The sequence below is a fragment of the Cornus florida genome, unplaced genomic scaffold (genome assembly GCF_030987335.1).
Source record: "Cornus florida cultivar Cherokee Brave unplaced genomic scaffold, ASM3098733v1 CherokeeBrave_3.0.0_Hap2_Chr11, whole genome shotgun sequence".
Taxonomy (NCBI): domain Eukaryota; kingdom Viridiplantae; phylum Streptophyta; class Magnoliopsida; order Cornales; family Cornaceae; genus Cornus; species Cornus florida.
In genome coordinates, this window is record NW_026775581.1 from 133,582,918 (window position 1) to 133,596,455 (window position 13,538).

Genomic DNA, 13,538 nt, shown 5'->3' on the forward strand with positions numbered 1-13,538 from the left:
AATCCTCATAAATTTCAATTCTTTACGTAGACTCTTTTGATTAAATTTTTTAATAATTAAAACTATAAGTTATAATTTTTTATCATAAATGAGTGACCTCTTTCTCGGGAATAATAATTCAAATAATTAAAATTAGAAACTACAATTTTTTACCATGAATGAATGATTTTTTTTCTTCAGATAATTCACTTAAAGCCTTTTATAATTGTATTTTGATTTGGTATTTTCTGATTAAGGTTAAATTTAAAGGAAATAGCTAACAGTAATTGAAATATATAGAGAGTGCATATGAGAATATATATATATATTTGTATATATAATAAAAAAATATTAGTAGAGAAAAACAAATTAGAGATTGAGAGAAACTTACCGTAATTGTTTGTTCTTTCATTTTTATTCAATTGATAATTTGTTTAATTTTTAAAAATAGGAAACATAAATGCATAAAAAAATAAAGTGCAATATGTATTAAAATAGATGATCTTAGTGTCTTTTTAGTTATCGCAACCTAAATCACTGAGAGTGCAAAAGCATCAAACTCTATATTTTTTTTAGAGCGGGAGCGTCTCAATATTGGGTTTAAATAAAATTATACTAGGTCGTGACATATATATTTTATATATTTTTATTTGTTTAAATACATATGCAAATATATTCACAATAATTTATTCAATTAATGATATAATAAGCTATCTTTTCTCACTAATAGATGCGTGATTTATTTGTAATATTATCTAATTAAAAAGTTTTTTAATAGTATATTTTCAAATATGTATAATTAATATATATATATATATGGCAGTATAGCAACGTCATACAACTGGGGCACACTGAAATTTAATTAATTAATGTATATATTTAGTAATATTGTAGGTAATAAATGTATATATGGTAATATATCACTGGAACTCTAACAAATTTAGTAATATAAAGTAAGTTCATATGGAAATCACGAATTAGGAAAACAAATTCGCGAATTGTAAAAATTGAATTCGTGAATTTTGTGCGACGCTCCCAAATCGTAAATTCGCATGCGGAGGTTGAAAGCGAGGTCTCTTTAAACGAATTGTGTGACTTAGATAGCAACATTAGATTCAAGATCTAATTTTAAATTTTAATTCGAGATGTGTAGCACTACTCTTTATAAAAAAATAATAATAATAAAATAAAAAAAAAATTGTCTTTTGTCACACCGTATATGTAATTAATCTCGTGTTTATTTTCTAGTTAAAAAACGTACTTTCGGATTCAAGGATATAGTTACTGTTAAAAAAAAAAAAAAAAAAATTAAAGATAAAGTCATATTTATAAACTGTATTTTTTCTATTATAAATTATCTCCTGGGTTACACCAACCAAACAATAATATAGACCAGAATATTGTTATGATACTGTTATTGTTATTATTATCTTGTGGCTATTTGACTTTGGTAATAAAATTAAAAAGTAATTTATAACACATAAATAAAGAAAAAATAAACATTGGATAAGTAAAAAAAATATATTAATATACAAATCGTGTCAATTGTGTTGTCTTTCTCATATAAACATCTTATTACAATGGTATGAATGGATTTTTAAATATATCTTCTTGTTAGAATGAATGGATTTTACTTTTCATTTTTATTCTTTTCACGTAATAAGGATAAATTAGAAAGGTAAAATAATATATTGTGTTGATATTTGAGAGAGTCATGTTATTTATAATAAGAGTCATTTCGCCACAGGAGGAATAGGTACTTCTACTTTTTTGAGTCATTGAATCAGGACGAATTTGTAAGATTTATAAAAGAATCATTTAAAAAAAAATTTTAATTAATTGATTAATAAGGGGCGCTCATTATGAGGTAAAAGGATTTTTTTTTTATTTTTTTAATTTGAACGGAATAGGATTATTTTATTTGAAAAAGAATGAATTAAAATTGAAAAGATGAAAAAATATGAGAGGGAAGAAGAATGAGTGGACTTTGAACTACAAACTTTTTATTAAACCGAAGGTCCCCGACTCAATCATGGGCTCCCCCACTTTAATTAATTAATGCATCATCATCATCAAATGAGTGTACGCGTGAACAAAGTCCGCCTTTAAGTTGGTGCTAAAATCCATTTTCCACAATCTTCCAATGACATTTTTTTTTTTTTTTTTTGGTTTAAAACATTTCCAATGACTTGTTTTTCTTTGTCTTTCATAGACGGTATATAGCCACCTCTTTTTTGGCAGAAATTATTGTATGAAACAAGTCCACCAATTCATTTTGCTTAGTTGGTGGACTGCAGCAATTAATTGTAGACAAATGTGATAAAAAATTATTTTTATATTCCACACCTAAAATGCTTGCACTCGCACCTGATCATTTCCCTCTCTCATCCCCCTCTGCAGTCTCTTTTCTCCCTCTCTCTAACCTCTCTCTATCTCACCCTCACCCTTTGCAAAACCCAAATCAAACAAAACCAAAAACCCGATCTTTCCAAACCCAAATTCATCACTTCACCAATGTCAACCTTCGCCCGGAAAATCAAACCAAGAACCCAAGCGCAAAACGGCGTTGTCTTTGTCGGCGGCGGAACAAGAGCACCGGAAAAAGACATGATAGCTGCTACAATAGAGAGTCCAAGACCAATAGAAGAGTAAGCAAAAGACATGATAGCTGCTACAATACAGAGCCATGAGAGCTTGTGAAAGTTTGGTATTTGACTCAGGACGATCTGAATCACCTCGAAGATGCTCATAAAAAATGGATAATTTGATATTGAACATGCATTTTTGCCTTAGTAAAGTCAAATCCAACATACTTTAGCAATCATGCATTTTAGACTTTCGATTTTTAAAAATTATTGGTATCAGTTGGTGGCCTGATCCACTTTGTCATCATAGTTACAATTTGATGATTTTGATTTGTAAAATGCTTCACTTTGTACATGTTCACACTTATATGCATTCTCTAGGGTATAAATTTGAAATTTTGTTCTGATTTGTGTTAAATTGATAAATTTGATTATTTTCAGAACTAAGGTATAAAAAATATATATATAAAAAAATAATGGTATTTATGCAATGAAAAAAAATGATGAATGAAAAGAATTCTTCACCAAGAAGTGAAAAAAAAGAAAAAAAAAAAAAAAAAGAGTTAAGTTTGTGTTTGTATCTAGATTACTTGAATAATTAAGTTTTTAAGGTGTTTCAACACCTAATGCCCTAAAACCATTTGATTTAGGAGTCATTAACTGAAAGTTCGTTACATAAGTAGTTTAGGTAGCTTAGATTACTTGAGCAATTAAGTCTTTAGGGGTGTTTTGACACTTAATGCCCTAAAACTATCTGGTTTGGGAGTCATTGACCGAAATTTCGTTACATGAGTAATTTAGAAAGCTTAATAGACGTGAGTATTGCACACTACCTTTTTGAAAAAAGAAAAAAAAAAGAAAAAAAAAAAAAGAAAAAGAGTTGAATAAATGAGTGATGAATGAAATAAATGTATACCGATAGAAAATAAAAAAAAAAAATACTTTGGGGATCAGAATTTAAAAGGTTTACTTGTGACTTAAGGGATAACATGAGTTTAATTATAAATATGAATAGCAAGCCATATGTTTAAAATTGTGACATCTGCACGTGTGACTAAGGCTAGTATGCAAACTGAATGGAAGTGAATAAGAGTTAGTTGATACATCAAAGTGTGACTACGTGCTCGTTTGGTACAGCTTTTACCTATGCTTTTACATAGAAGAAAAAGAGAAGCTAAAGCTATCACTTCTATTCGACTTAAAATAAGGGCATTTAGAAAAAGAGCGTTTAGCTAACATCCAAACTGAATAAGAATGAATAAGAGTTAGTTGATGCATCCAGTTAATGTGAAACATAAAAGCTTTATTTATTTATGTAAAATCCATTAACTAATTTTTAAATGGATTGAGTTTTATCCCAAACATTACTTTAATTATCTTTTGGGCAAAGTGAAAAATACATTCTTAATGTTTTAATTTTGGATAAATAATACCCCTATAATTTATTTTTAGTATATAAGTCCATTAAATTTGAATAAAATGCGACAAAGAAGGATTTGAGGTCATTATTTCTTTAACAATTTAGTCATGTGCATTGCACATGACAATTTTAAGATATAAAATTTCAAAAGTATCATGGTCTCTTCCAATAATACTCTTGTATATATATACACTTGTCACATTTAATTAGTTTATCTACTTATTTTTTATTTAGTTATAGAGAGATATTTTAATATTTTCAACATTCAGGTCACTTTGCACCAAAATAAAATATTAAGGTGGTTTTAGAATGTGTATGGGGTTATAGACCGCAATCTTATATTATTTATATAAAAGGAGGGACACAGTTATTTCACATGTAAATAATTTTTTAACTTATTTTTGTATTTAATTATATATTGAGACTTTAGTCTTTTTAATATTCAGGTTCTTATTTGTTCCAAAATTGAATATTATGGACTTTTTATAGGTCTGTACATTCTGTATATATAGCATATGAATGTTTTTTTGTTGTCGACCCTCATTTTTTAGATCTTGTTTAAATTATAAGGATTGATTTTCAATCATGTGCGTGTGATTCGATTCGGATCTGAACCCTAACTCTAAAACTTAAACTTAAATATTGACCACTTATATCTACTCCATTTCAAGTCCTATCAAGTTGTAATAAAGTTGAGATAAAATTATACATTTGTTATTTTTCAATTAAAAAATATCATTTAAATTGATAAGTTAGACTTAAAACAATAAACAAAAATTTATATGCGTTTAAATCACTTAAAACAATTAAAACACATCTAAAGATTCAGCTAATATTTTAATTTAAGTCTAACTTATATGTAAAGTAAAATTAAATTATTTTATATGCCTTTACAGGTGCATTCATTGGTCTCATTGGACCTTCAAATCATCAATTTTTCTTTTGAAAGGAGGAAATGCCAATAAAATTATTCCTGATATCATCCCAGTAAAATTGATAAAACATTGAAGAACCAAACCTACCAAAATCGAGAATGACGGTAGAAGAACTGAACTGGGGTGTACATGCAAATTGGGTGATAAAAATCTGTCTTGTGCTTCAGAAAATATTTTTTTTTTATTTTTTGGTGTTTAGTTTTAGTAAAATGTTTATTAAAAAAAATAAAAAATTACAAAAATAAACAAGCTCTGTGCAATACACAACACTTTAATTACGACCTAAAACCTTTATCAAATATAAAAAAATAAAAAATATAAATATTTTACGTGAAAGTAAACTTAGCCTAAATTAAATTAAAGAACGAATAGGTGAATAAATTGTTTCAACATGAAAATTCTTGACGTAACCTCGTTATCAATCATCGATATTTATAACCCGACTAAAAAATAACTTTAGAACACTACAGGGACAAAATAGGAAAAAGAAAGGAAAAGAGTAGTTTTGAAAAGAAGTCATGATTCGCTCCGTTGATTTTGATTCGGCTGGTCCAAGTAGGTGGTTGTGTTGTGCTAAAACCCAAAACTTCTCTCGGCAATTTCATTTCCATAGAAAAGGTTTCCGAAATTTGATAGAAGCAAAACACAAGATATCTTTTTCTCTCCAGAAGAATGAATCCTTGAGAATTGTTTGGCATTTCTTTAGGGTTTTGGGAGATTTGGTTAAATTTTTGGATTACTATTCGTTTCAAGTTGTCAATGGAGGCCTCTAGTTCTCAATCTCGGTCGTTCGGTCAAACAGAGATTAATTGGGACAAGTACGCTTCCTCTTCAGTCTTCAATATATTATATATCTGCGTACTATATGATTCGTTTATTAGCTCGATATGTTCTTACTTCTTGAATTCATTATTAATCGTTATTAATCTCTTCCACTCTGTTGTTAATAGTTTACCCCACTTCATTTCCATGAATTATAACTGTTCATACATGTTTATATAAATATATTTATATACTTAAATGCACATATTCATGTAACGTTGTGCAATAACAATGAACTAGGTTTGTTTTTTTGATGACAACTATGGGAGGATAACAAAAATAAAATAATAAATAAATAAATTCAGATAGCAAAGAGGAGATTCTCAAATGGAAGTCATTTTTATCAGATCTAATTTGTTCATCAGAGTTTCAGTTTGCAGAGGATGTATCTATAAATGTATTGTTGTGTAACCTTAATGAGCAACTTCTAGGTTTCCTTTTTAAGAGGTGTCCTAATGACAAATGAGTAATGATATGTTGCTAACAAGAGAGCCCTCTCATGACATCGTGTGTACACAGTTAGGAGACATTCGCGCATTAAGTGCCAACAACCTCTCCTCAAGGCGATGTGGACACTCATGGGCTTGTGCACGCTCCCATTGTTTTCAACTGGGGATGGGCTCTGATACCATGATGCCATTTGTCACAAACCACTCAACACCTGTAGATATTGTCTGCTTTGCACACCTTCGTGCTCACGGTTGCAATTTGATTAATGTATCTGTAAATCATCTTGCCTTGTCCTTAAAGAAAAATAAAAATGAAATGCAATTGCATTGGATAATCTGACATGCCATTACATAACGTTTGATGCAAAGCAAACAATTTGCTGCCATTGTATGCTGCACTACAGAATACAGATTGAAGTGCTACAACTGAAGACATAGAACTTCAGGCCACTATTACTTCTGTAAGCATAGGCTCATAATGATCCCAAGTAATCAAAGCCTTATGGTGACAAGTGACCTTTTGCCTCACAACAAAGCTTTAAATCAAAGATGAACTTGCAGTCAAGTCATTTCCCATGATCAGCATAAAGCATAAAGTGGATCTTCTGGACAAATTTTTTTGGAGGCACCAACTGCTACATTAACAAGAAATGGAGCTTTACTGGTTTAAACTACATTTCTTTCTCCACCTGATGTCCAGCTATTTCTTCCCTGAAGGGCACAATGTTGGAGCTTCAATCCATAAAGTTATTTAAAATGCCCATCTTCATCACCAGCCTTTTATTTAGCTTTGTTTATGTGATAAGGAGACTCTGGGAAATTTGCCCACCTTTAATGGATGCCATCAAGACTTGTCAGGAGATCACCTTGCAGTTGACTTTGTAAAGACTCTTAACAGAGCTAATTGGCTTGAACTCCTTCATACTAAATGCAATTCATCTGTTCCTTTTAAACTTAAGGTGATTAAACTGGGGTTTTCACTTTTTTCGCTCATCCGTTCGTATTAGACTAGTCATTTAGTCATACATGCCGTAATTTTTAATGTTCTTGGCACCTGTCATGTTGATTCTTCCAAGGCCCGGAGCCCCATCTCAATCTCAAAATAGGCTGCTTATAGTTTCTCTATGTTAAAGTGTCTCCATTGCCAAGAGGGTTCATGCTATTGGGAGTTCACTCTTAAGCCTTAATTCCAAGGCCTTTCAAAAGCATCTGTAGAATACAATATTCCCAGAGGCTTTAGAATTTAGCGGAACTACTTGAATTATATTGTTATTAATTAGAAATATTATTATGATATTCTCTAAACCTTCTTTGATCCATTGATCCAAATTGTCTTTGATCTTTGCCTTGCACACGTAAAAAAAGTGTTCTGCAAATTAGGGGGGTTTGATTGATGAAATTGGTGGTTTTTCTGATAACCTCTGCATAATACCTCAATTAAAGGAGAGGGAAATCATGCAACATCGTTGTGTGAAAGAACCTTTATCTCTCATCTTCAGTGTTTGAGCTCTCTTCCTTTCATGTCTAATTTTATTATTTGACTTTTTTTTTCCTTTTCTTTTGGTAATTACTTCCTTGACATTAATTTTATGGGGCAATAGCTATAATGATCTATGTTTTCCTGCTAGGAGTCTTTGATCTGCTGTCCTCTGAATCATGAACATTAATCTCTTTGTTATCTGGATTTTGTACTGAGAGCACAGAGGCTTGCAATCACTTTAAAATTTTAAATGTTTTTATTGAGAAATAATTATACATTATTACTATAAAGCTAGTGTGCAACATTTCAATGTTGCTGTTGAAGCTTTATATCTGCTTTAACAGATATAAAATCCAATATTGTTCCTCAGATGAATTTGAGGATTGGCTAATACAATGATAGCTCTTAAAATTTTGGTGTATCATAAAAAATAGGATAACACACAAGCTTGTGAAGTTTACACAGCACATTAACATAGGACTAAACATAAAATCTTTAATATGTGGGTTCATATACATGGTTTAAAATGCTCCAAGTATGCGATTCATGCCAAATATATCTTATTCTCTGCTCATGAGTTATGAGGAGGCTATGCCTAATGTTATTTGTAGGGTTCGTTTTATAATGTGTTCTGTGGCCCGTTCTTCATAATTCAGATACCCTTGTTATGTGAATTAAGATTGGCTATTGAAAGTAGACTGGGAGACCAAAGGAAATATATCTTCTTTACAATCATTGTGCAACTAGAATCCTTGTGGCATGTATTTCAAATAACACCTTTCACCTTGTTATTTTAAATTTACATAAATAATCCTCCGAAATCAAATCTATGTATCTTGTTGGAACCTTAATCTGAACTATTAAATCAAAATCTAAGCCATACACCTTAAATAATTGAACCCAATCCGCTCATTTAAATCCCTCTTTCGAATCTAGTTTTTTTATTTAGCTGAAATGGAGAACTTTTAATTTACAGTCATTAAAAATTTTAATATAAGGAATTTCAGTAGTCCCTCATCAAGACATAACTTTTTCTTATTTCCCTTTCCTCCCCCCCCCCCCCCCACACACACACACACACCAAATGCCAACGGCTTGAACCCCTCACCTCCCCTTTGAGGAAAGAGAGGTTGTATAATGGCCCAGTGGTTCTTATTTTTCTTGTTGCTGTTGTTGTTTTCCTTTTTTGATTTTAGTCTTTCCAATTTTATTCTGATTTTTGGAGTCTGTAAATTTATTCATTTCTTCCACCTATCCTGCAGGCTTGATAAAACTAAGTTTTATGTCGTAGGAGCTGGACTATTTACTGGGGTTACAGTAGCACTGTACCCTGTTTCCGTTGTAAAGACGAGACTGCAAGTTGCTTCAAGTGATGTTGCTGAGAGGAATGTATCTTCTGTGATTAGAGGCTTATTGAAAACAGATGGGATTGCTGGTTTATACAGGGGTTTTGGCACCGTGATCACCGGTGCAATTCCTGCCAGGATTATATTCCTTACTGCTCTAGAGACCACCAAAGTGGCTGCTTTCAAGATGGTTGAACCGTTTAAACTATCAGAACCTACACAGGCAGCCATAGCAAATGGAATTGCTGGCATGACAGCTTCACTTTTTTCTCAAGCTGTTTTTGTTCCAATTGATGTGGTATATAATCCATTTTTAGCTTGAGATTTTACTCGTTTATTGACGTATAAGTATAATTTATATTAAGGTTAATGCTCTGGGGGGTAATATCATGTTCCTTGGCTTCATTAGAGAGCAATAGCATGCTAGGAACAATTTAACCTAAGAGAGAAACGGAGTTTTTGATGCGTAACAACCTTGAGTTATGGTTCATGTTCAAAATTGCTTGCAACTGATAAATTTGCAAACTTGGAGTGCATATTAGAGCATTTCCTATCATCATCATCATCATCATCATCCTTGCCTTAATCTCATATGAATGCGGTCGGCCATGTGAATACTCTCTCTCCAAACTTGAGTGAGAATTCATCAAAATGATTTGACAATAAGTTTTACTGTTGGTTGTGTACCTGACACTAACCCACATCCTTTTCACATTTGGCCTTGGATACTGGCAGTGGAAGAGTAAAAAATTGTCAATATTATAACTAAGATTGATTTACACTTTTTCCCTTCTGATTTTTCCTCTTACTTTTGTTCACAATTATATTAGCTTGAGAAGGAGAATTTTTTCTTTGCAAAAAAATAAAATAAAAATGATAATGACAATGTTTTTCCAATTTTAATGCATGCAGTATACGTTTTTCTTTGGAATCTTGAAAATTTGAGCACTTCTTTCCCTTAATATTACTGCTTTGCAGCTTTTGATTTATTTGCTTTGGGTCGCTAATCTCCATGGTATTGGACTTGATCAGATTAGCCAAAGGTTGATGGTGCAAGGTTACTCAGGCCATACGAGCTACAATGGGGGTCTGGATGTTGCTCGTAAGGTTTTGAAGTCGGACGGTATTAGAGGACTATATAGAGGGTTTGGTCTATCTGTTATGACTTATTCCCCATCTAGTGCCGTATGGTGGGCAAGTTATGGTGCAAGCCAACGTTTCATCTGGAAGTGAGTCTTGCTGGTTAGATATCATTCAGTGCTATGGTTTAAAAGATCTCACTTATTTTAAATGTTCAGTCCAATTGAGTGATTATTTCTTTAGTTGACATTGTCTGTGATGTACGTGTATAAATTGTAATCTAATACAACAAACTTGAGTTTTACTTATCCTCAATGGATACTATGGCCCATGCCTTCCCAGAGCTCAGTAACTCTAATGATGTGGGGTTCTCTGACTTCTCTCTGACTATTGGGCTTTATGTGAAGGCAATATTTGGGTGGTCTAGATAAATAAGTTTGTTGGTGTTCTGGATGGATTGCATAATAACAAGTATAACAAATTAGATGCGTACTCTTTTAAAGTTCGGTTCTTGATTCGTTTAATCAAATTTTGTATCTGTTGATTAATATTTCAACATCCTTTTTTTCTTTTGCGAAATATGGCAGGCACTTAGGTCATGGTACTGAGCATGAGGTGTATGCTCCTAGCCAGGGAACAATAGTGTTCGTACAAGCTGCAGGAGGGATATTTGCAGGTGCTACAGCATCCTGCATCACAACCCCATTGGACACCATAAAGACCCGCTTGCAGGTAAAATTAACTGGCACCGAACTTCTTTTCTTGTCAGTTCCTGCATTGCCTCCTGTGACTGGTTCAATGCTCTGCTAGGACAAGGGCTCTTGTGCATTAACTCATGCTGCTGTTTGAGTGTCTTGCTTTTAAATTAATGAAAACCAGAACCATTAATTACCATATTCAAATAGTTGCAAGATTATTGTTCTCCAAAATTTTCAGGGATGCCTGGTTTGTGTGTATACTTCATACCTATAATAGCATTTTATGCGGGTTTTTTTCTACTTCAGAAAATAAATTAAGTTATTATTCTGCCTTCAATTATTGTCTTGAGCATAGTAGACTGTCTCCATCTAATAAAATGCTTGATTGATTTTGGCTGTTGGTCGCATAAGGAGATGCCGCAGCAGTTCTACGTAAATACAAGAAGTAGCTTTCAGGTTTCCATCAAATGGGTTTGTCCCCATATTAGTAATCAGAAAAGAAACAACTTTGTCCTTGTAGCTTGCTTCAACCCTTTCCCCCTCCAATTGTTTTTTATTTTTGTTTTTGTTTTATTTATTTATTTAATTTTTTGCGGCGTAATAGAGACTGTATGGGTGCAATGGTGTGTCATGTTAGTGGGTCTATAAGTGGCATAATATAGACTGCATGGGTGCCATGTTATGTTAGAGAAACTCGAGGAGCAGTCCTAGATCACAAAATATCTGTGCAAATGTACAGGTGTTTCCTACTAGGTCTTGCTCTCATTATCCTCCGTCATGACAGAATTAAGAAACTTATTCATACTCTCATAGACAGTGCACCGTGAATATGGCTTTTATTATTTCTAATTGCAATTCTATGTTTCAGCAAGTACTTTCTTTTGTTGATTTTCTCTTTTTTTACTGGTTTCTGCATTATAGGTGATGGGACATGGAAAGAACACCACAAGACAAGTTGTTAAAGGCTTGATAAAGGATGATGGTTGGAAAGGTTTATATAGAGGATTGGGTCCAAGGTTTTTTAGCATGTCAGCATGGGGAACGTCAATGATACTAGTCTATGAATATCTGAGTATGGACTCTTTCTTATTTACACCATTCCTTTATAAAGTATCACATCAGTGAGATAACAAATTGTTATATTATTTTATAAGTAACGTAATATTATTGTTTCGAGAATAAACTACTCCAGAAAATGGTGGCAGTAATGCAAACTGCTAGCCAATTTTCTTTTCTTTTCTTTTCATGGTCCAATAGCTCATGAGCTATCATTTACATGGCCCCTAGGATCAACGGACCTATGATGTTAAGACCCATGGAGAGGCTAGTTAATTAAATAGTGCCTTTCTGCTGTTGGAGTTGTCACTAGTTTGCTCGTACCTTGACTTAAATGTCTTTTTATATGTTCTGCTTAAGTATTCTACCTCATGGTGGTGGTTTTTTTTTCTTCTAATTTGTGCATAGATTTCCGACTACAACAGTCAAAATATGTCATTATCATAATTAATTCTAGAGAAAGGTGACCTTTAGCTTGGCCAATCTTCAATACCCACGATGGCTTTTTTTGAATTGTGCAAGACACGCACAGACAAAACCTCCCAAAAAGAAAGCAGGGAAAAAAAAGAATAGAACAGAAGATAACTGATCTTTGGAGAAGCTGGCATGGGTTTTCCTATTGGCTTGTGAAATATGAGTAACACGTGTGTTTGGAAGTAACTTACATATGAGCACTCCTCGTTAATCATTTACTTTAAAAGCATATATTTTCAAACGAGATTATCTTTACTGGTGAAAAACCACTCCTATTCTTATATTTTTATTTATTTATTTATTTTAATCTTCATGGTGTACGGAACATTTTGCAGCTAGCTAATGTTTTTCATGAGTTATTGGATGTCTGATTGTATATATGCACACGTTCATGTTATACTTGTGTCATTCTTATCCTTGCTCAAATTTTTGGTAGAAGAAACCAGTAACCTGGGCATATTTGAAGTCATTGCTTTATTGTTGATTCTTGAACTCAATCTACGATAGTGTTTCCCCTTTTTATCTGTACTGATAGTAGGCTAGGGTATTTGGGAAGCCACTTTTCTCTGGTTAATTTCAAGCTAAATCTATAAATGTTTGATATTGATTAAGTTTTGTTAATAATACAGAGCGCTTGTGTTCAAAAGACGAATAGATTCATCCAGCAATGCCCTGCAACCTTTGCTTCTTGCTCTTGAATGGCAGAATCTTCAGTTTACAGCTGACACGAACTGAATGTATTATTGAAGATAGCAACATTCAGAGGAATGCTTACCGTGCACTCCAATTACAGAAACAGAGTCGCTGACATTGTAGCCTTTGTTATTTGATTGTGACTGGGGAGCCGACCTCAAGGCTATTAAAACTGAATCACTTATCAATTTGTTGAAAGGCACATATGGTCCACCTTTCAATTCTTTTCAGATTCTTATTATGTTCTTTTACTCGGGGTACAGTTGAATCAAATTTGATGCCGGAAGCAAGTGTATTTTTTTGAAACAGAGTGTAATTTTTGAGTTAGAGAATGTTCTGTTTATGGGATCATGTTACATTGTTCCGTAGTATTCTCTTTTCACCTTTGATATGTTTTTATAATTTAAAGCACCTGACTATCAATAAGATTGATATACAATGGAAAATTTTATAGCTTGAGTGTTTGTAAACCAAGTTGGAAAAAGGCTTTGCGGAGTTGGAGTTTATGATATTTTGTATGC

General features: G+C 32.5%; 1 protein-coding gene across 1 annotated transcript; it reads left to right on the plus strand.

Moving 5' to 3' along the window:
* Nucleotides 1-5,450: 5,450 nt before the first annotated feature.
* LOC132284128 (uncharacterized) lies at nucleotides 5,451-13,470 on the plus strand. The gene is made up of 6 exons (XM_059786198.1): nucleotides 5,451-5,737; nucleotides 8,933-9,314; nucleotides 10,049-10,245; nucleotides 10,684-10,828; nucleotides 11,716-11,866; nucleotides 12,954-13,470. Exons 1-6 carry the CDS (start codon nucleotides 5,679-5,681, stop codon nucleotides 12,977-12,979), a joined length of 960 nt encoding a protein of 319 aa, XP_059642181.1. The 5' UTR covers nucleotides 5,451-5,678; the 3' UTR covers nucleotides 12,980-13,470.
* The last annotated feature ends 68 nt before the right edge of the window (nucleotides 13,471-13,538 follow it).